Source organism: Macrobrachium rosenbergii, chromosome 37 (genome assembly GCF_040412425.1).
Source record: "Macrobrachium rosenbergii isolate ZJJX-2024 chromosome 37, ASM4041242v1, whole genome shotgun sequence".
NCBI classification, from domain to species: Eukaryota; Metazoa; Arthropoda; class Malacostraca; order Decapoda; family Palaemonidae; genus Macrobrachium; species Macrobrachium rosenbergii.
The window spans coordinates 36,464,418-36,489,187 of NC_089777.1; the positions used below are offsets into that span (position 1 = coordinate 36,464,418).

Genomic DNA, 24,770 nt, shown 5'->3' on the forward strand with positions numbered 1-24,770 from the left:
CTTGGTAAGTCACTTATATAAAAATGACATATTTATAATAAAATAAAGTTTTATACTTACCAAACTTACCAAGTAATTACTGTACTTGATTGGAGCCCTCCCTCCTCCCCTCTCATGAACATAAGGGCATAAATGAATTGAGCTCATTTGCTTGGTTGTTTCCTATCATTCCCCGATTGTGGGCGGGGCTGTCGCCAACACAAAAACAATAGAAGAGCTGGCGTGACTTTTAAATTTTGAGCTGCCGCACAAGTGGATATAAAATAATGTAATTGCTCGGTAAGTATTTATAAAACTTTATTTTATATAAAAAGGCCATTTTGCTAAATAAGTCCTACTTTACAGGTTTTCAAAGTTTTGGTTGCAGAATTAAGAATGCAGACTTCAGCACTTGTTCCACCATTATCAGAAAACTTCTGGTCTGGCACTGAAGAAGTTTGTTGGCCTTTTGACAGAGAAGTAAGTTCTTTTCCAGTGAAATTTCCATTTGATGATTATGCCCCTTCCATGACCTTGAGTAGCTGAAACCTGTTGCTCCTCATATCTAGAATGATCTGTTCAGTTCAAGTCACCAGGTATTTAGTTGTTTTGTGTAACTCACAAGTATGAACTCTGTAACTCACTTAAGTATGAACTCAAAAGAAGCTTGATCCATCTACGTTCAGCTCCCCGTGCTGCTTATAGTGAGCTTTGAGCAACACACTACATGATACCAAAGGTTCTTGGTAGCTATCCTTTAGCCTCCTGCTGTATTGTTTTATGGCCATTACTTTTCATCTATTCCTTTGGTCTCTTCTCACCAATCTGGCCAACTTCAGCAATCACATCCAGTTCTCATTCAAGAACAAATTTTTTCAATGAGCCTTGTGAATATTTATAAGAGAAACTGCAGTTTTGTTAGACTACTTTATGATACATAAATACAGTACAGTAAATATAAGGCTTAGCCAAAGCCTTGCAGGCTTACAGGTATCTCTGTTCTTAAGAAAAAACACTTCAGTTTTCTACAGCCATGCCATTCAGGTCGTGGGACATCGTGCCTCCTTGCTTGTTTGTGTATGCGACCACTGAGGTGCTAAATAGGGTCAGACAATCGCTAGGCATGGGAAGTATATACTCCCTCCCCATCACAAAGGAACAGTATGAACGAAAAAGCGAAATGACTTGGAAACGTGTGAACTCTAGTGAATACAATGAACAATAGTAGGTCAGGCCAGGTCACACCACGTGACCCAGGTAGTGTTAGGAATTTGTTTTTCAGAGATGATTCAAGGACAGCCGAAGCTACGTAAATGCAGATTACTCCATATTTGAAAGCATAGGTTCGCATGTTAGGAAAAATACAAATTTCTTTTTATTTTGTATATTTGCTCCCCATATGAAAATATATAAAAATCTCCCAAACAAGTTTTTACTTCTAGTTACAAATCATTGCTTTTCGTTTTACACCCTTCCATCATCTGTACTTACTTTCAGTAACCTTGAATTGCTTGTAGTAGAAGAGCCAGAGTTCTAACAAGTTAAAGGAGGAGCTGCCTGTCGTACAAGGCAAGCTCAGTTCCATGCTTCAGAATCTAATGGGGAATTATGGTCTTTACAATGGCCTGGTCATCAACTTTAACAAATAATTAGCAGAGACTTGTATCTGTTATATATAATGATGAATATCTTCAACTCTGGAATTAATAGAACTGACCAGATTGGGTATAAATTCAGGGTTCAAAATTCCAATTAAATGTAAGCAAAAACTTTATTAGTCATTGCCTTTATATTAAACACTATATCTGGGCCCATTATCCTTAGAACTAGATACTTATATGAAATTAATTCTGAGAAAATGTTTTCATTTACAGGCCTGGGATGCATTCCCAAACATAACAGTTCATCTAGCACACAGCAATACTTCAGCGTTTCCAATTACCATTCCGCCTCAGTCTTATCTTCGTCCTGCCCCAGATGCTATGAATGACACCACTGACTGTTGGGTTCTTGGCATCGATGAATCTCAGACTGGAACTGTTTTGGGTAAGAACACACTGCGTTTGTTATACAGTTGACCCCCGCCTATTCATGATTCAAGAGTCACATCTTCACCTATTCACCAGTTTTTCTGTGGAACTTATCACCAAATTATTCACGAAAAATTTGGTATTGTGCAGATTTTTTGTTGAGAATATTCACTAATTACTGTATGTTCATGTTATTATGTTGAAATATATACATTTTTATGACAAAAATTTATTTACTAATTTTTGCATACAGTATTAATATTAAAGTAAACAGCAGACTATCAATAAAATGTATTTATTTTTCAATGCATATTAAACATTAAGGTACTGTATACAGTACTTAACGTCCCAGTACAGTACCATGCTGTAAAAAGAAAAAGGGACTGCTTCAATACTGTGAGAGAAAATGGAAGTACTTGAAAATAGGGGTAACTTGAATAACTTTCACACTTAGCTGTAAGCCATATATTTTTAATGGTAATGTTTTAAGATGACTTTGAAATTATATTAAAGTGTTTTAGATAATAGTTTAAGGTATATTCTGTGTAGGATGATAGGGAGTCGCTGAAAGTCCACGGGACCCTACTTTTGGCGCCAAAAAATTGCTATAGAAAACACGCCCTTTTTAAATAGCTCCCCATTTGCTTCATGTCGGTAATGAAAAGCGTGTTTTTGGTGGTGTTTCCCAAAGGGAAAGCAAAAGAAAAGTTAATAAAAATGGTAAGGGGGACTGTTTTGGGAACCGGGGTTTTGGGTGGGGAGAAGCAAAAGCTGGGATTTTTGGCGGCCGTAACGTAAAAAATTTCAAGTTTCTGACCCACTAGTCTGCATTCAAACGTTTGTCCTACTATTCAACAAACATAAGGTTGACCCGTTAGTCTGCATACAAACGTTTGTCCCGCTATGCAACAAACATAAGGTTGACCCGCTAGTCTGCATATAAACGTTTGTCCCACTATTCAACAAACATAAGGTTGACCCGCTAGTCTGCATACAAACGTTTGTCCCGCTATGCAACAAACATAAGGTTGACCCGCTAGTCTGCATACAAAAGGTTGTCCCGCTAGGCTACAAACATAAGGTTGACCCGCTAGTCTGCATACAAAAGGTTGCCCCGCTATGCAACAAACATAAGGTTGACCTGCTAGTCTGCATACAAAAGGTTGTCCTGCTATGCAACAAACATAAGGTTGACCCGCTAGTCTGCATACAAAAGATTGTCCCGCTAGTCTGCATACAAAAGATTGTCCCGCTATGCAACAAACATAAGGTCGACCCGCTAGTCTATACAAAAGGTATGCAACAAACCCGCTAGTCTGCATACAAAGGTTGTCCCGCTATGCAACAAACATAAGGTTGACCTGCTAGTCTGCATACAAAAGGTTGTCCCGCTAGGCTACAAACATAAGGTTGACCCGCTAGTCTGCATACAAAAGGTTGTCCCGCTAGGCTACAAACATAAGGTTGACCCGCTAGTCTCTGGGCTACAAACATAAGGTTGACCCACTAGTCTGCATACAAAAGGTTGTCCCGCTAGGCTACAAACATAAGGTTGACCCGCTAGTCTGCATACAAAAGGTTGTACAAACGCTACAAACATAAGGTTGACCCACTAGTCTGCATACAAAAGGTTGTATGCAACAAACATAAGGTTGACCTGCTAGTCTGCATACAAAAGGTTGTCCCGCTAGGCTACAAACATAAGGTTGACCCGCTAGTCTGCATACAAAAGGTTGTCCTGTGCAACAAACATAAGGTTGACCCACTAGTCTGCATAGGTTGTGCTAACAAACATAAGGTTGACCCGCTAGTCTGCATACAAAAGGTTGTCCGCTATGCAACAAACATAAGGTTGACCCGCTAGTCTAATCAAAAGGTTGTCCCACTATTCAACAAACAAAAGGTTGTAGCCTGCATACAAACGTTTGTCCCGCTATGCAACAAACATAAGGTTGACCCGCTAGTCTGCATACAAAAGGTTGTCCCACTATGCAACAAACATAAGGTTGACCCGCTAGTCTGCATACAAAAGGTTGTCCCGCTATGCAACAAACATAAGGTTGACCCGCTAGTCTGCATACAAAAGGTTGTCCCGCTAGGCTACAAACATAAGGTTGACCCGCTAGTCTGCATACAAAAGGTTGTCCTGCTATGCAACAAACATAAGGTTGACCCGCTAGTCTGCATACAAAAGGTTGTCCCACTATGCAACAAACATAAGGTTGACCCGCTAGTCTGCATACAAAAGGTTGTCCCGCTATGCAACAAACATAAGGTTGACCTGCTAGTCTGCATACAAAAGGTTGTGTACAAACATAAGGTTGACCCGCTAGTCTGCATACAAAAACAACAAACATAAGGTTGACCCTAGTCTGCATACAAAAAGGTTGTCTGCATACAAACATTTGCTAGTCCATACAAAAGGTTGTCCCGCTATGCAACAAACATAAGGTTGACCCGCTAGTCTGCATACAAAAGGTTGTCCCGCTATGCAACAAACATAAGGTTGACCCGCTAGTCTGCATACAAAAGGTTGTCCCGCTATGCAACAAACATAAGGTTGACCCGCTAGTCTGCATACAAAAGGTTTGTGCAACAAACATAAGGTTGACCTGCTAGTCTACATAGGTTGGCTGCAACAAACATAAGGTTGACCCGCTAGTCTGCATACAAACGTTTGCTGCATGCAACAAACATTTGTCCCACCATTCAACAAACATAAGGTTGACCCGCTAGTCTGCAAACAAAAGGTTGTCCCACTATGCAACAAACATAAGGTTGCTAGTCAAACATATGCAGGTTGACCTGCTAGTCTGCATACAAAAGGTTGTCCCGCTATGCAACAAACATAAGGTTGCCCCGCTAGTCTACATGCAACAAACATAAGGTTTGAGTCTGCATACAAAAGTTGCGCTATGCAACAAAAAAGGTTGACTAGTCTGCATACAAAAGTCGAGGTTGCAGCAAACAAACGCTTGACCCGCTATGTAATGCAACAAACATAAGGTTGACCCGCTAGTCTGCATACAAAAGGTTGTCCCCTATGCAACAAACATAAGGTTGACCCGCTAGTCTGCATACAAATGCAACAAACATAAGGTTGACCCGCTAGTCTGCATACATACAAAAGGCAACAAACATAAGGTTTGTCTGCCAAAGGTTGTAATGCAACAAACATAAGGTTGACCAGCTAGTCTGCATACAAAAGGTTGTCCTGCTATGCAACAAACATAAGGTTGACCCGCTAGTCTGCAACAGAAGGTTGTGTCAAACATAAGGTTGACCTGCTAGTCGCTAGGCTACAAACATAAGGCTGACCCGCTAAACTACAGCAACGAAAGTCGGGTTTCCTGCTTGCCGAAACGTAGTGTTCGCTATTTTCTGACCCGCCAAAGTACATATGTGATGCTGACCCGCTAATCTACGTACATGAAGCTGACCCACTACACTGCATGTGTGAGACTGACCCTACCTACATCAGGGCAGACGGAAAATGCTAGCCTACATAAGAAACCTTGGTTAGGCTATTCCCTACCTCCCTACCTACATTAGAATGGGCATAAATTATGTAATGGTGATTTTTTTAACACATCTGGTCTCGGATCGGGGTGGCGGAACAGCGCTGCGCACCTTATCCGCATTTTTAATGATTTTTGGCAGGCACATATGCTCTGGCAAGCGGTAATATCTGTATTCACTGTAGCCACAGGTTACAAAAACAACGGTGATTTTTTTAACATATCTGGTCTCAGATCGGGGTGGTGGAACAGCGCTGCGCGCCTTATCCTCATTTTTAATGATTCTTGGCAGGCACGTATGCTCTGGCAAGAGGTAATATCTGTATTCACTGTAGCCACAGGTTACAAAAAACAACTGCACACTAGGGTCAGTTCCAAAACCCTACCTAACCTAGCAGCAAAACAAATGTAAAAAGGCGGGTAAATGCTGTGTGCTTACCTTATTCAAAGTCGCTGCTGTCTGACCACGTAGGTAACAGTATCAGCTCCGCAGGTCCTACTGTCCTTGGCTTCTTTGCAACTGCTGGCTGCCGAATAGGTGAGGGAGAATTGCTCGGTCCGGGTCTTCTGCAGATGGTTGGGAAAGTAAATCAGAGGTAGGGGATGTCGGCGGCTCTTGAGTGGGTAGACGCGCTTAACTAAATCCAAGAAGGCCCAAAATGGACACGGAACACCTTCTAGGTATCGCTTCTGGACGCAGTACATAGAAAAGTAACTTTGGTAAAGTGGTTTCTGCGTACCGTGTATCGGTAGCGCACTCCATTTGAGAACGCGCCCCTGCGACGGTATGGTGTTCATGTGTACACTCGGGTCATCAGGACTTACAAAGTTCACACTGTGGTTCACGGTGCTGTGCGCGAAAAAATGGTCCTGGACCTTGCTGTACGCCTTCCAGCAATCGGATATGATTGTGGTTACTGGAAGCACGTTGTCCAGCAACACCGGGAGCAGAGTTTCAGCTGAGCGGTCCGGAACCACTTTGAAAAACGTTTCACGCATCGTGTCGGTCAATGCCGCCGAACACCCAAGCTCTGTCCACCTTATGGCCACGGTTGTGCTTACATTTCCCAAATTTACTCTCGTCAATTTCAACAATATTACTCTCATCAATTTCAACAATATAACTGGGGCCACCAATTTTCTTGTTAGCCAGCAGTATTTTGCAGCAAACATCTCTGCAGAAGTTGTACCAGTCCACAGTGGTGTGCGGAGATACCTTTTTTCACGCACCGCCACATGTACACTGGCTGTCCAGTAGCTGGGTGGACTTTTTTCACGGACATGTACACTGGCTGTCCAGTAGCTGGGTGGACACCATCTTTAAGAAATCGGCGGTTTCTGACATTGCATTCACAACACAATCCGGGTTAGTCTCCTAACAGACCTTCCTGGTACAGCCACTTCGTGAATTCCTCAGTGTTCCGAATGAATGCGAGGACTTGGCCTATGTAGAGGTCCGTGATGGAATTGAATTCTTCGACGGAGTCAACCTTTGGGAACAAAATTAAATCGTGATTTTCCATCACGGCGGTTCGAGAAAGAAAGAAAGCGTGGTTCTGGTGTTGGCCTAAGCTTATGAATCATATCAATAGAACACATTATGATTGGTTCAAAGTATTTAATCCGTAAGCCCTAGGGCATGACCTGGGTCAGCCTGAGATACGATTGGACGGAATTAAATTTCCCGCGGTACGGCCGTGGCGCCGTGCGGAGGCAGCCTTAGGAACTGTGGGTTGAGAAAAGTGCCGCACTTCGGCCATCTGACTAACTACAGGAGAGCACTGCTCCGTGACACCGATCACGTTGACTTGGTACTTAGAAAAAGTTACGCTCCGCTGAAAAAATTGTCGTTCGGGAATATCAAGCTAACTGGTCAAGTAAGTTACTTTTTGGGTAGAATCGGGCCCGCTGAACAATTTTTATTCTGTGCAATTTTTAATTTTGAGTCATTGTTAATGAGCTGCAGGGGCGTACCTTGGATATGTAAGCTACCCGATGATAGTTTCAAGTATGTGAGAAAATGGATGTACTGTACTTGAAAATAGGGGTAACTTGAATAGTTTTCACACTTAGCTATAAGCTATATATTTTTAAGGGTAATGTTGTAACATGACTTTTTGAAGTGATATTAAAGTGTTTTAGGTAATAGTACACATTAAACTATTATCTAAAACACTTTAATATCACTTCAAAAAGTCATGTTACAAAATTACCCTTTAAAAATATATGGCTTACAGCTAAGTGTAAAAACAATTCAAGTTACCCCTATTTTCAAGTACATCCATTTTCTCACATACTTGAAACTATCATCCTACACAGAGTATAAACTATTAAACTAGGATGATAGTTTAAGGTATACATTTGGTCTTTGAACTACTAAAATAAGCAGTTATAAACGTTTTTAAAAGAGGGGGTCTGGTTTTTGAACTATTTGAATAGCCAGTTATAAGCATTTGTAGAGGGGGATGTCAAGTGTTTGTGGATTTTAGCTATTTGCGTGTGTTTGTGGTCTGAATCCCCCGCGAATAACAGGAGTTGACTGTATATAAATTTTTATAATAAAATTTTTTTAAATACCTCTCTATTATGATAACTGTAATTCAGGTGTCAGGCAGGAGAACAATAGAGTGTAAAAACTAAAAAGTTAGCCTGATCATTTAGTTTTAACTGTCTATTAACCCATCCCTTTCTGGTGATTCAAGCGTCTCTTGTGCACCATTCAGATTTTTCTCCATCCACATGAGTGGGAAATTTGGGGGTGATACAGAATAGAAAGGTAAGTATTTAAATTTAATTTTATTATAAACATTTTTATTTTTGAAATGAATCTTACCTCTATTATGTTAGCTGATTCACACATTGAAGAAAAGGAGGTGGAAGAAAGGAACGAGGACAAATAATAACCTGCAAGGCAAATACAAAATTCCACCAGGAATAAGATGCTTCTTACCTGGTACTCTTGCCAGGAAAAGACTAATTCATTAGGCTGCAAGGACCTTTGAAAGATTCTGGAGGCTCCTTGCAGGGATACCACTCTCACTTTGATGAAAGTGGGACAAAAGGCCTTGTGCCTAGGCCAGCAGCGCAAAGTTGGTAAATGAATGTGAAGGCTCTTACCTATCTCAAACTAAGCACCTTCAAATTCCCCAAAAATTTCATAAGTAAATAGGAAAGGCTAGAGTATAGCTACCCTAAACATTCAAGATTTGAGTTCCCCTGTCATAATGAGGGGCAAGAGTGCTCTGAATGATTGAACTGAATCTCTACATCTCGTAAATAATTCATGGTAAATATGGAGTTACATCTTGGGTCTGCATTGACAACACCCAAGACTGGAAAATACCATAATTGCCACTGCTCTCCCTTATGGAGCTATCTTCAGGAGTGCGAAGAAAAAGGTGTTTAGATGAGTGTGTGCTCCTAGACCAGGTTCTCCAACAGAGAGGTCTTGGCATTTTTTGCCATAAGTAGTAGTGTAGTAGTCATATTGTATTTTGGCATGTGAACTGAAATGATAAAATTGTGCTTGTTTGTATTACTGTATATTAAGTTTAAAAATTACATTTTATAAGATAGTTAGATAGTATTTTTATGAATCATTTATTTTACCAGGTGCTGTAATCTTGGAGGGTTTATGTGTAACTTTTGATCGTGGACACAGTTTCATTGGATTCTCAAAGTCATCCTGTGGTCCTAATGTTGTCCTTGGCAAGATTTACAATTCTTCAGGTAAGATTTTTTAAAACTATTATAATAATGATAGAGTTAACTATTGACATTTTGTAAAAAGTTGTTTACACAATTCACTATTTTCCGTGTTCAGAGGTCTTGCAATGTGGACTTGTTTTTATTGATGTTTATAATATTTTGATGTGAAGGAACTGAAGTACCTTGAGGTGCTGTTGTAATCGGCTTTTGATTTTACTTTGTTTTCTCATTACATCCTCTCCAAGACTACAGGTCAGTAAAATAGATACTTATATAGAAACAAAAGACCCTTTAAATATTATGTGAAGTTAGTATTCTTTTGATAATTTGAAAGCCACTGTCAATTAAGGTTTTCAGTTGAGAACTGTTCTTATTTCATTTTGACATTCAGTAATTGGTTTTCAAGAATGTACTTAGGTGGTGATTCAATTGGTCTTGAAGAATGTACTCAGGTGGTGATGCAATGGCAGAACCACTTGATAATGGTGCAACATATAGTTAAATTAATGGAGTGATAAGGTAATGGGACTGCTTGTGAGGTGTTGTTGCAGTGGTGTAGTTGTGTATTTGACCAGAATATTCAAAGTATTTATGATCAAAGGGAAAATTTCGCAGAGATGGTGATAGGAATAACTGCCACATAAAATGGTAGTAGTAGAGTATAAGAAATAAGTTTAATCTTATTCAGTAAATGTGAATTATATGTAGGATGTTGATCTGGCAAACACAGCTAATGACTAGTTGTGATAGATCTACCAGGTAGCTTGTATTTTTTGCAACATTAACTTTTTATATTTTTTTTTATATTGTGAAGTCATTTAAGCAGAATGCTTTATATGTAATACAGTACATTCTCGCTCACATTTGCTTTAGGTTTACAAAATTTGCCGTGGACATTATGCTTGGACAAGATCATGTATTATAAATTAGTGTAACTAGACCAAGGAGTCTCATTTCTAGACACTCATAGGGCTTGCTTAGGGGATAGCTTTTGAAATAAGGTGAGATAATTCACAGTGTAAATTAAAGAAGTTGGCCAGCTAAGTATGAAGAGACCAAAGACAACATTGACAAATAAAATACAGAAAGCAGTGCATTTGGGGCCAAAAAGATGCTGCAAAAAATCTTGGGTTTCATGTACAGTGTGTCCTTCAAGACACTTTAAATAGTACCTACCTAAGGGAAAGATCAGTAATGAAGACCTAAGTGTGGCTAATTTCATAATTGTTGCTGATCATATTACAGCATTCTTCCAATTTATTGACAATAAGCCAATTGAAGCATTTTAGTTAATAAATGAAAAAGGCCCCTTACATATTTTTAAGGTAAAAAAAAAAAAGTTTCAAATTTAGCATAAACAAGGTATTCACTGAAATATTGTTAAATGATGTCTACCTCTTATCCAGTCTCAAAATCAAGACTGACTGAAATGCATTGCAAGTATCTTATACACAGTTGCTCATGTAATTTGGACTAGAAATTAGAAGCAAGCTTGACTTTTTCAGCAACTATGTAGAGAAACTTAAGCTTTAAGCACACTTAGCATTGGAATAAGATTTTGATTTTAGTGTCATTCAACCCTTTAGGGAAGTTAATATCAGCACCTTAAGTAATAGTTAAATGTGTGTCTCCATTTGTATAGCTTTCTTTAGCATTACTGTAGGATATCTGTGTTCATACATTTTACAGAAATATTTTGGATTGGTGTAGAAACAGGATCTACCTTAATATGGGGGGCTCAGTATTTCATCAGCCAAAAATTGTTAGTTCAGAACTCACAGACCCATTGCTCTAACAACCTGTTTCATGCATCACAGCAAATCCCAAACACCTGTGTCAATGAAAGAAAAAAAGGAAGGTAGTTAATGTGCACAGGTATGTTAGAGCATGCATTTAAGGTCCTGTGGGTCCTGAGTTGTCAATTAAATGACACTTCTCATATTTGATAACTGGTCAACAGATACACATACTTATGAAACCATTCAGGATTAGTAAGTGTCATTTCTTTTCATTTTCAACCCCCAGTAATCCTATTTTGGTTCTCCTCTCTCTCCAGTGAAATCTCAGTCATACCAACTGGTACAGTTCAAAATAGAATCTTTTTTACTCTGTTGCATTAAATTATTTTTAATGATACCACTTTCATGGAGCTGTGTATGATGAGAATAACAAGAATTTCAGCAGAACCTCAACTCAGGTTGGTGAATGGCACTGGCAGGGTGTCTTCTCTTGATCAGAGTTAGTTTTAAAAAGTGTCTTTCTTTCTTTCTTTCTTTACCTCTTCAGCTGAAAACCCTTATGGACAGAATCAGTAAGCTTTAAATCCGAGGTCTCCTAAGGGAAGTCATCTTGCAAAGAGAAACAAATAAACAGATATGAGGGAATAGAAAATAAAAATACATTTCCTTTGCCACTTAAACTTTCATTTATCTGCACCAAGACTTACAGTTTCTTTTATTTAGTGAGTCATGTTTTAATGATTTCACAAGTATAACCTCTTGTGTTTCATTTACTGTAGAGTACAGTATGAATTGGGTTTTAAGTGTACACTGTATATTATGAAGTGTTTAAGATTAAGGTCTTTTCCATACTCAGTATTCTTGAAAGTTTTATTTGGGGTTAAGGAGTATATCAATTTCTCATTTTTCTTTTCTCTCTTAATATTTTATCGTTTATATTTTGTAGTTGGTGTTAGAAGCATTCTCGCAGTAAATTGTAGAGGTGCATTTTTACAGTAGTTTTCATACTAGTTATATTTTTGCATAGATACTCACATTGTATTTTATCTTGTAACATTTTGGTAATGATCTCTGTTCTGCTAGTTACAGTTTACAAGACCTTTGTATCATGAATTTTCTAAAGTTTTATTCCAGCTTTTGTTAAAGTTTTTTTCATATAAATTAGCCAGAGCTCTTTTTTTTTTTCATTATAATTTAAGTAGTTGGCATAATTTTTCCTAATTGTGATTTTGATCTCAAAGTACTTGCAGAATTGTTCCAAAAATTTTTTAATGTGTTCTCACTTTGTTCACTTGCTGCTGCTGGATATTTCTGCTTGCATTTGCACTGTCTGAGGCTTGTCTTGGTCATCCTGACATTGTCACCACAGCCAATGTCCCCCTAGTTCTGGCTTCCCTACCCAGCTGTCATGATGAGGAGTTTAAAGGTTAGCTGATGAACATCCTGTTCTCCATCCTTCTAGAGCACATGAAAGAGAGCCTTCATAACCTTTCCATGGCACCCTTCCATCCTTCCTGGCCCCAGTAAGAAGATCATCCTGCTTTTCCTCATCACAGGCATCTGCAGTGTCTTGGGGTCCTTCATTTTTGAATAGTCAGGTGTAGTCTCTTGTTATTGAAAAGCGCTTCCATGTTTTTTCTCAGCCTGACTGCTTCTCTGACTTTGTGCTCCTAGTGCCATTGCCCAGAAAATAGCAATTTTATGCTAGCCTCCACCTCCTCAATATTGTAACTTACACTACTATGCTGGAAGTGGCTATTAAATAGCTTCCAGAGTCTTCCAGAACAATGTTCGCTGCAGTAGCCAAAACACTTATGCGAACCCTACGGGGAACACTGTGACTTTGTGGAGTGTCGCATTAAGGCCTGAAAGGAAGCATTGGTGGACTCCAACATTCCACCCCCAATGTAACCTCCCTATTAAATTCTTCCCCCTTCTGTTGGAACCTGTTTGAAGAATCTGTTGCTGCACGACTCATTGATTGAGACCCACAATGGAATGACACAATGCATGCAATCTTGAAAAAGGAGAATCTGGGAAACAATACTCTTGAGAGTTTTCTCTTCATTATGAATCAGAGCCATATAACCTTCAGTCACTACTAAAAGATCCCTCCAACAACAGAAGAAAGAACAATATTAGCAGCAGGACCCCTTTTGAAGTGGACAAAGACACTCCTACCAGGGAAAAGGAAGATCAACTCCTGGACTGCGTATTAAAAGCAGGGGAAGAGGTGGAGCTCAATAGGACTTGCACATTCGGGGTCCTAGTATTCAGCATCACATGCAGTGGAAGTCCTTCCCTTGGGGACAAAAGGAGTATTTTTCAAAAAATCAACCCCTCTTAAAAGTGCCCATGGAGAACTAAGTGTTTATTTGCCACTACTGTTCTGTGTCCCCGAGAAGGATTCTTCCGAATGAAGGGTGATCCCTGACCTGTCAGCTTTGAACGCTTACATTGTTTATATAAATTTTTCTGTATACTGTACAGGCAGTCCCCGAGTTATGACAGAGATATGTTCCTACGGGTTGTTGTAAGTCGAAATTCGGTGTATGTCGGAACCATAATAATCGTAATAATATTTCAGCTCAGGGCCACATACAAAATAGAGGCAGTACTATACACACAATCTAGATACATGAGATAAAATCATAAAAATGATAATTGGCAATAAATACAGTACTTGACATTAAAAAATTTATAAAAATTAAAAAAAGTGAAGAATGACTTACCTAAACCATTTTTAAAAATAAAAAAGTGAAGAACTCCTTACCTAAACAATATATGAAAATGAAAAAAAGTGAAGAATTCCTTACCTAAACAATTTATCAAAATAAAAAAGGTGAAGAATTCCTTACTAAACAGTTTATAAAAATGAAAAATAACAGAAGAGTTCTTCCTTATCTAAATTTATAAAAATGAGAGAGAGAGAGAGAGAGACTGTTTGCCCAGGTGCTACCCCTCACGTCAGTATGTCAAGATTAATTGACAGGCCTACATCTCTCCCTCTAAATGAGAGACTTTGTAACAGTAAAAGATTGGGAAAAGCGAAGAATTGTGCTAAAATCTTACCTAATTTATTATATTTTCCTTAATCATCAATACTTTACAATACAGTGACCCCTCGTTTATCGCGGGAGATAGGTTCCAAGACTGGCTGCGATAATTGAAATTCTACGAAGTACAAACAGCATATTTATTTATTTAACGTGTACAGTATTTGGACTTTTTAAAACCCTCCCTGTACTCTTAACAACCCACCCTTTACTCTATTAATAACAGGGACAACTGTTAAGCAATATGACTTTGGTAGGTAAGTTTACAGTACCATGTAACAGGGGCTAAATTGCTGTGGTAAAGTAGCTATAGTATATGACGTGATCAGCAAGCTTTAGATTTAAAAAAATACAGTATACAAGTAATAATATATACAGTAATACAATACAGTATCATGTTACTGTACTGTATTACATGTAATACAGTACAGTAACACTTAAGATTAAAAAAAAATAAAGATTGTTACTGTACTCACCACAAAATAAGTTGAAGTAAAACTTGAATGAAGATGGTGATGAATTTGCTGCGCAGTAAAAATGATGATGATGAAGGTGATGATGACTTTTACTGCGCAGTCAGTGATTGTATTTTATGTCTCTTCAGACAGCGGTGCCATGTCCTGGGGCACCTCTTCCACTTCTTCCGCGGTTTCCGAAGGTGTAACCGTAGTAGCAGCAGCAGGAACTGGCTCTTTTTTGCGAGGCTGCAAAAACATTGTGATTGGCAGTTGCTGCTGCTGCTTCTTTTTCCGGTCAAAGAGCATCTTGTAGGGGGCCATGACGTCATCGACCACGTTGCAGAATTGAACCGATCGAACCATATCGTCGTCCCATTCCTGCAACCACTCTTGCAGTTCCTTAGCCAGGTTGCAGAGCCCGTCAAGCCGTTCCAAAGTCAAGCCAGTTTGGGAGACAACTTCTGTTTCTTGCTGCGCTGCTTCTTCTTCTTCGCTCACCGACTTCGTCAACTCTTCAAGGTCTTCGTCAGTTAGCGGGTGGGAGTGGCAGTCTAGAAGTTCGTCGACGTCGCCCGTGGTCATGTCTGCAAAGCCCTCACCTCCAAGGATCACAGCTAACTGCACAGCTTTCTGTGCTGCCGAGTGTTGGATTTCGGCAGGTGTAAATCCTTTGTCGTCGTAAACAACCTCGGGCCACAACTTTTTCCAGCTGGCGTTAATGGTGGCAGGCTTCATTTCTTCCAATGCCTTGTGGATATTTTGGAGGCACGTAGCAATTGTGTACTGCCGCCAGTATGCCTTCAAGTTGAAATCGTCGTCTTCTTGGGCGACATCCACGGAAGCAACCAGGTTCGCCAGGGCATTCCTCGTGTATAGGGCCTTGAACGCCCTAATAACTCCCTGGTCCATTGGCTGGATAAGTGACGTCGTTTTGGGCGGTAGGAACTCAACCTAGACCCCCGAATATGACAGATCAGTAGCATGGTCACCAGCATTATCCATAATGAGAAGGACTTTGAATGGCATGCCCTTTTCTGCTAGATACACCTTCACTTGCAGGATAAAACACTGGTGGAACCAGTTGGAGGGCAGCATCTTCGTTATCCAGGCCTTTGGATTTTGCATCCAATGTACGGGTAGCAGATTCGTGTTTTTGTTTTTTAAAGCCCTTGGGTTTTTAGACTTGTAAATAAGTCCTGGCTTTAATAAAAACCCTGCAGCATTGCCACACATCACAGGGGTCACACTATCCTTGTATGCTTTAAAGCCAGAGGCTTTTGCTTCCTCTTTGAACAGGAAAGTTCGCGAGGGCATTCTTTTCCAAAACAAGCCCGTCTCGTCCATATTAAAAACTTGTTCGGGCTGATATTCACCTTCAGAGATAATCTTCTTGAAAGTTTCATGACGTATGTTTCAGCAGCGACCGTGTCAGTCGAAGCAGCCTTGCCATGCAAGGAAGTGCTTTTTAGGCCGTAGCGTTTCTGAAATTTTGCAAACCACCCTTTACTAGCAGAAAATTACAGTTTCTTACATGGTGAATGACTGGACGTCTCCGGTTGCGGATCATCTACATCTTCTTCATCTTCACGTTCTTTGCGCTTGCCACTGTCGTCCTCTGGTTCCTTAGTGGCGAAGGTCTTGTACAGGCTCCTAGCCTTTGTTTGAATAATGTTCGTATTCAAGGCTATGTTCTTCTTTCGGCAGTTGGCTATCCACACGGCCAAAGCAGCTTCCATACGGACGATAGTTTTATTACGAGCGGTAACCACTCTCTTCGCCGACTTGTTAAAGGTGATAGCAGCTGTCGTCCTAATCTTCGCCTCGTCCTTGTAGATGTAGCGAATGGTGGATTCGTTCATGCCAAAATGGTGGGCTACAGCCGCAAACTTTCTCCCTTCCTTCAACATATCGAGAAGTTTCACCTTTTCAGCGATCGTCATCATTCTTCGATGGCGTTCAGGCTCAGTACCAGCCTTGGAAGAAGCAGCACGCTTGGGAGCCATTGCTGGGGTTGAAAATTGAAGCAAAGTTCAACAAAAACCACAAAAAAATCACACAGCACAGAGTAAAGTAAACCGTTTGGCGAGAAAGCTTGAAGCAAAGTGGCCGCGAGAGAGAGACAAGGGGAGATGCAGCGGGTTCTGAGCATCAGTCTAAGCACCAACCACAGGCCCGATTAGAAATCGGGAAGCTGTGATTTGTCGTCTCCCTCCCATGCATCAATCACAGCCCGTGTTACAACGCACTTAGTCACCGAGATGGTACGCTTTGTGTTTTCCCAACAATGGAACATGTGGTACTGTACTGTATAGGCATCACTTTCCATTTATAGACACCACTTTCCAGATTTTTTTTTTTATAGTTACAAGTGCAAATATGTATTTTTGCTATTTTACGCTGGTTTTGTTGTTCTTAGACTAGGAAATACTATTTATTATTAATATTTTAATGGATTTAATGAGAAATTTTGGGTGTTCATATATCACGATTTTTCTAGAATTTTCCAGAAAATCCGCGATATATTTTCCATTAATATATATTAAAAACTCCACGAAGTCGTGAATTTGCGATAATCGAATCGCGAAGTAGCGAGGGGTCACTGTATATAAGAAATAATGATAAGTTTAAGATTACATAAATCATACGGATACTGTATACCCACATAAATTATCTTGTTATTTAAATGCAGGAAGTTGTAATTATAGCATGGGAAACATGAAAAAATTAATGACAAAAGTAATGTCACGTCTATCTATAAATCTATACAAAACAAACATACATGTTACATATGCGTAAAAAATCTCTCTCTTATCTCAATATGTGAGAGAGAGAGAGAGAGCATGAACTGAGTTATGTTTACATTTGCAAAACAATTACAAATGTTGGGACGGTTTTTATTATACAGTGTAGTACATGTTATGATGATAATAGATCAATATTGAGGGATATTACTTGAACATTTTGTTGATATTTTGCTTTGTTTACATTAATATTAATATTTGAAAATTAGTAAATATTTTTTTATCATAAAAAATGTATTTACAGGCAGTCCCCAGGGGTTCCATTCTGATGGCGTGATGTTGATTTTCGGCGCTTTTTGGGCTCTTATCAGTGCCGAAAATTGCCAATTTTCAGTATGTATCGGCACCAATACCCAGTTATCTGCACTGATGAATGGAAATCGGCAATGTTTGTCTCCGAAAATTGCTGATTTTCTTTGCTAGACAAGCGCCACGCCGTAAAACCGGATCACCGATAACCGAGCCTACTGATAACTGGGGACTGCCTATCAGCACCTCTGTTAGGTATGTTTCAGCGCCAATACCCAAATTATCAGCGCCAGTAACTGGAAATTGGCAATTTTCAGCGCTGAAAATTGCAGATTTTTGTCGCTAGACAAGCCCCGTAAAACCAGGTCGCCAATAACTGAGAGAGAGAGAGAAAGAATAAAAAGTGCGCCAAAGTTTCTTTGGCGCAGTTGAGTTTTCTGTAGTGTATAATACTGTATGAAACTTTCAGTCACAGCCCATGAAACTCTTAGCCACACCCCATGACACTCAGCCACGGTCCGGTGGTGGCCTTAGCCAATGCCCATGAAACTCTTAGCTGCGGCCCATGAAACTCAAGCATGGTCTGGTGGTGGCCTGTGTTATGGGTACCTATAGCAGTGCCAGAAGTATGGCTATGGCTAACTTTAACCTTAAATGAAATAAAAACTACTGAGGCTAGAAGGCTGCAATTTGGTATGTTTGATGATTGGAAGGTGGATGATCAACATACCAATTTGCAGTCTTCTATCCTCAGTAGTTTTTAAGATTTGAGGGTGGACAGAAAAAGTGCAGACAAACAGACAAAGCCGTCACAAGTTTTCTTTTACAGAAAACTAACTAGTACTGTACCCAGTCTAATGTCACCCGGCCCGCTGTTGTGACTTTGGAATTTTGGTGCATGACGGAACCAGATTTTTTATGAATATTTTTTGTTAGCATCATAAGACTGCAACTGTGTAGGTCAAGACCGTCGTTAACTGGGGACTTCCTTTAGGCGCTGATCAGCGGTTTATTGGCACTTATGATGTTGTAAGTGCCATTTATTACCATTACTATTGGGGATTTTCGGTTATCGGCGCTCAGCTTGGAATGGAACCCCCGCCATTAACCAGGGACTGCCTTATTGTACTTACTTTATTGGAGCTCAAGAAAGAAGAATTTAATTGGTGGCCTACCTAGATGATTGGCTAATCTGGAAAGCCACCAGGGAAGAGTGCTGATGAAACCTGAGAGTAGTAGTCAACACACTCCAGTCAAAAACCTTCCCTAATAAATAGGAACAAAACCCACGTTACATCCAGCAGATGTATTTTGAGGCCGGGATTTTGTTGGGATATTCTTTGTGCTCTTCCCAACAGCACTCAAACCAGAATAAGGGACCTGAGATTTCTTGCAAAGCCCAGCCCTTCCAGATGACTGTTGGAATAAAGTCTGGCCCTGTCACAGTTTGCATCTGTGGTAGATCTAATCCTGGGATTGCGACTGTAGAGTGTAATCTGAGTCTGGCTCTCACATGCCAGGAAAAGGCTTGAGATTGCTTCATCTGAGATAGGGGTGATACTCTGTCCATGGACCTGGAAATGGTCTCTGGCAAACAAGTTGACCCGACTCCGCTGTTCATACAAGTGATAGTACATATGGATACCTCCCTGACAGGTTGGGAACGCCATTGGGAGGATCGTCAGGCAGCAGGAAAATGGCCACCTATTCTGAGGAAGTGTCGTATCTTCCTGGAGCTGTTGACTGTCTTTCGATCTCAAAAAATTGAAACCTCCGAAGGAGACCCACATTTTGTCAGTTGTAGACAGTATGGCTGCAATGTCTTACATCAAGAGGTTGGATCCACATTTGAGACTCTCAAGTCAGTAATTGCCAATATGCTTACACATCCAGAAGTGGACCTGTTTGCCACATGCGAGAACAATCAACTTCCAGCATGTATATCTCAGAATCTGATCATTCAGGCAATAGTAAGAGATACATTCCTAGAAGACTGAAATGAATGCAGGACAGTATACCTTTTTCCTCAATTGTTGTAGATTTTAAGGGCTTTGAACATTCTACAAGCTTATCTACTAGTTTTCAGTGGAACCGCTTACCGAATGGCCTAGAATTAGCCAAATATTCACTGGTTCTTTTTTTCTTCAACAATGGGTAAGAGAATAGATCCCACTACCACCTGCTGTTTTATCCCAGACAGAAGGAGGGGAAGTTGTCTATGCGTCCGTTTTTCTAAACTGTGACCCTCATGTGTGGATTTTGAAATCTAGTCTGCTGTGAAGATTATTTACCCAATATTGCTAGAACTACAGACTTCATTTATCCGACATACTAGTCTGTATTGAAAATGTGGTTTGATTACCTCCACACTGAGAGCCCAATTGAAATATGTTGGAACAGTTTAACATTTATTATGTAGTTTTTGAGGTCAAGTGCCTTGCTATTACAGCAGTCATGGCATAGAAGGCAGCACTTTTGGAACCCTTGCTCTATGGTTTTGGAATTGATTCTAATATAGAAATTGTTAATTCCCTTCTCCAGTCTTTTGCGCTGCAAAGGCCAGCTCCTGCAAGACTTCCCAGTACCTGGTCCCCCAATAAGATCATAGACTCCTCTCATCCCCTCAATTCACGGGCCTGAGTACAACTACAACTCTTATGCTCCAAACGGCGGTCTTCTTACCCACTTTGGCATCAGGAACTCAAATTAGCAAACTGGGATCTCTTAAACAGGGACAGTGTTTCATCACTCATACACCAAGTTATCATTTACTGTTATCTCCTGGCCTATCATTTCAGGCCAAGAATGAGGACCTTTTCAAGGGAAAATCCCCTTTTCTGGTAAGGGAACTCAGTATTTCAGATAAAACATTTTGTCCAGTTGAAGCACTCAGGGTTTACCCAGATGTCACAGTAAACAACCCAGATGGTTCTATTTTTCCTACACTCTAGCACAAACAAACAAACCACATGGGCTGAGAATTATTTTATTGTCCCTCATTAGAAAGGCAGACCCTTACTCCTTCCCTAAGCCGCATGACATTGAAAGATAAGTACATCCTTAACTTCGAAAATGTTTCTTTTGAAGAAATCTCTGAGTTTACGGAGTGGTTATTAGAGGCAGTATTCCTGGAATGGGCAAGGCGCAGAAACTTGCCCAGTCATCTTGCAGGCAGACCCGACATAATTAGGTACATCGCCGTAAAACCACAAGGGATAATACATAAATAGGTTCATGTGCTTCCTGTTCTTTATTGCCAAACTCTAAAGGGTATCTGGAACAAAGAAAATGGTTGATAACCTGTTACTTTACCGTGGATCAAAAAATTCCTGAAACACTTTTGCCATGAGAGTGGTGAAGATGCGATAATCCTGCAGAGAGACCTAACATTATTAGATAAGTCACCATAGAACCACAAAGAATAATGCATATTTAGGCACTTGTGTTCTTTCCTGTTCTTTATTGCCAAACCCTAATGGGTATCTGGAATAAAGAAAATGTTAACCTGTAACTGTACTTTGGACGAAAAATTCACATTGGTTGTTGGGATTTATGTATGAGGAGCTAAGCCATTTTGTCACTTGAGGATGAACAGCGGTTACACTGTCAAAAAACAGGTTTTGCCATCTGAAAACCTATTTTTGGTAGCTGCTGTGAGTCTTCAAACCAGCCCACTTTCCCTGTCTAGGCAAAATACAACTTATTTTTGAAAATTTGATATTTTGCTGAGCATGTTCAGTAGAACTGTTCTCTATGGACTTTTTGCTTGTGGCTATGGTAAAGGTTATTTTATGGTGAATGGGAGTTAGGAAACAACTGCAGGTTATCCTGAATTTGTCATTTTTATACTATCCCATTACAGTAATCATAATTTTCTGTACCCTCTCCCCTTCCCCCTTTTCTGGAGATGGAGGATAGCACAGAAGAATAAGGATGTGTGCCTCATGAGTCGATGAGTGTGACTGGGACAGGGGCATTGGGGAGCTTTCTGTTTTTCATAATTTTTGTATCTGGGTTTGTTTGCATGGATTAAGGCTATTTATGTTTAATGCCTTTAAATAGAAAAAATTCTATTTTATAAAACAAAAGTATTTTAAAAAGGACTTGGTTCCAAAGATGACATACTGAAATGCTGAATTGGAGTAAACTAAGAGCTAGGGTTTATGGTAGGCCATTAGGCCCCCCCTTTAAAACTGTATATAGAATGGGATAAAGACCTGCAAGATATTATAAGAATTGGGGGAAAAGGCAGGCAGTATTTGCCTCCATGTGTTCCAGCTACCTCTGTGGGGAATGTCTGTAGTGATAGATTTTGGAAATCAAGACTAAGAGTTCCAAACCTCTTTTAATACCCTTTTTTTTTTTCAACTAGCAGCTCAATATGTTCCTCACCCAGGCCAATGTAAGTGGCATTACTATACCCAAAGTAATGGGTGTGTGTTTGTGAAACATAAAATTGATTTGGAAATTACTAAAGTACAGTAGTGTATTGTATTACAATTATGTGTAGAAGGTGATTGACTGTGGAGCTACTCATCTTCTTTGAAAGTAGCCCTTAAATTGATGTAAATATTTACATCAATTTAAGGAAAGTAGTTTTGCAATGATCTTGGTATTATATGGTCTTGGCATACAATGATCAGCAGTGGTTGATGGAGTCATTGTATTAGTAATGTATTACTGTATAATGTAATAATTGCGTTGCTTTTCAGGAAGAAACCAGTCAGATCTCTGTAAATCAAATCACATTACATTACCGTTTGAAGTTGTAGGCTTGGTCAAATTTATTTCTTTTGATAAGGTCAACTTAAGCATGTTGGTGCTGTGTTAAGTGTGATTTTTAATTTTTGTTCTACCAACAGATTGGTCATCTTGTGTCTATATGCCAAATATTGTCGATGGATTGACTATTGCATCTTATGTAATGGGAGGCCTTCTCTTGTTACTATCACTTCCTCTGATATTTGCATCTCTGCGTTGGACATGGCAATCTGTTCTTAGACCTCAGCTGTACCCTGAGGTCCCTTTCTTAACATTAGATGAGCCAAATACATGATAACTTTAATTTTTTATTTTTTAAAAAATATTTATTCTTTATATCTGATATTTGTATGGGCGTTTAGAACTTGTTTCACAAAATGTGGAATAGGATATAAAGCTACTAACTCTGATGGCAATGCTCATGTTACGGGAGCTTCAACCAGTAGCAGATTATTTTTAACTTGACATAGCATAAAAACTACACGGGTGTTTGGAGGAAGCTGTTGTTATAATTACTGCTCCTATTAATATGAATTGTGTTACAGGTAGTAAGAAATGAAATAGAAAACAATTTTAGCTCAGCTATTGCTTAGATTGTGTAAAATACCTCCCTTTTATTATTGTTCTTTTTTATTTTTTTTCATAAAGTTTTAATCAAGTTGATTGGAGTATCTAATGATGACATATGTCTATGCACAAGAAAGTTTGATCCTCACCTCAGATTCTTGTCATTGATATTTGCCATCTTTGTTGAGTAGTGTTAATGCCTAGGCTAAGGGTGACTTCAGAAAGGTAATTTGAATATTTTTGTGTTTATAGAAGTTAAGTTTAATGAAAGGGAGCGTGGTAGTATATTTATGTGGAGTGTGATATGTAATGAATATAAAAGGGTAACAGAAATTAACAGCTTTTTGCTGACAGATGTGTGAGGAACTTGGACTTCATTGTGCAAGAGTAACAGTTTAAAAATGAATAATGGTGACTGCAGATGTTGAAGCATAACAAAATTAAGGGTTACTAGTCAGAGAGAGGTAAGTTTGCTTGGCAGTTAAGTTGTAGTAGAGCATTTTTTGTGACTGTAAGAATAGAAATGTTACACATGCTACTGTGTTCATAGGATTTGTGTATCAGGAAACTTGAAAATTTTTAGTGAAAGGCAAAAGTTTTAATGATTGAGGATTAATCATTCAATATGTGCCATAGGAGAATGTATTGAACCATTGTAAAGAATAAAATTGTGCAGAAAGATAAATTATGGGTAATAGATGTATCAGTGAAGATGGTATATGTATCAGTAATAATCTTAAAATGGACCACTTAATGGTTTGTATGTTATGTTTGGTGCATATGCAGTTTAAGTGATAAGGGTTAATGTAATTTTGTAGTCAGTATATTATAAGGCTAAAACCAGTGTCTTATGATTGTGTTAAGAGGTTGACAAAAGATTGCATAGTTTGGTTTTAGAAGTGGCTGGTACAAAAAACAGAAGAAATGGTTTTTCAGATGTAAATCAGTATAGGGAACAGGATTGAATTTATTCACAGTAAAAAGATGGACTACTGTATATATTAAATTGAGTTCCCCTGTAAAGAAGGCAAGATCTTAGTGGTTAATGGGCTAAATTGCTTGATTTTTAGAAAACTGGTAAAAAAAGGAATTAAATTCAGGAATTTGCAAAAGTTGGCTTTAATATTTTTTATATAAATTTTATTCTATGGTGAACTGATTAAGGGTTGGATTCATTGGTTGCTTGAATTTAAGAAAGATCATTTGTCACTTTTCATAGTGAGTTCCTTCTAAGTATTTACTGGGGTAGAAAAATAAGTCAGAATAGGGTGATGGGAAATGGGTCAGTGCATTTTGTGATATGAAAAGTTTGATACAAAGGTAAAATTTTGTGATGTTAAAAGAGAAATGCCTTATTATTATAATGATATAGTCTGATTGTTATAGCTTTATGTTAATTTTGCAAGTTGTGGCTGCATAAATTTACAAACTTCCTAGTATATTTAATTCCAGTAGAATAGATATTCAAATGAAATCTTGAAAGTGTATTTTTTGAAAAGGGACACTGAATACTCATTGCAGTAAGTTTTTTTTTTTTCTTCCTGAAGCTGGAAGATGAATCCTCATATCTGTTTGTCATACTGTACCGAACATTTTTACTTCACTAGATTTCCCGAATGTAAAGTCTACATATGAAAGACTAGTTCTTGAGTAGAATGGCTTTTAACTATCAGTCCTTTGGTGATCAAAAATCGACAGTTGTATCAGGTAAGATAGCTTTTAGTGTGTATTTTTAAATTTTCCATTGAAGGTGCTTTTTTAGGTATGGGATATGTGTAGAAATTTCATTTCACCATAATCCTCAACAGTAGACTGAATTGACAATTGCTTCAAATGGGTATGCCCCCTAGATGATACCAACCATGAGTAGTTGTTTCCTGATAAGTACAGTAAAGTTACTTGTT

General features: G+C 39.0%; 1 protein-coding gene across 5 annotated transcripts in view; it reads left to right on the plus strand.

Moving 5' to 3' along the window:
* LOC136825489 (beta-secretase 1-like) overlaps positions 1–24,770 on the plus strand; it is a 294,215-nt gene that overhangs the window by 170,355 nt on the left and 99,090 nt on the right. For 2 of the 5 annotated variants that reach the window (XM_067082034.1, XM_067082033.1), the window contains exons 7-10: positions 346–459; positions 1,854–2,025; positions 9,140–9,256; positions 22,401–24,522. In XM_067082034.1, coding sequence (XP_066938135.1) covers positions 346–459; positions 1,854–2,025; positions 9,140–9,256; positions 22,401–22,594 — 597 coding nt within the window. In that variant the 3' untranslated portion in view covers positions 22,595–24,522. Of the gene's footprint in view, positions 1–345; positions 460–1,853; positions 2,026–9,139; positions 9,257–22,400; positions 24,523–24,770 lie in introns of those variants that run through there. The other 3 variants (XM_067082037.1, XM_067082036.1, XM_067082035.1) reach the window with 3 other exon arrangements.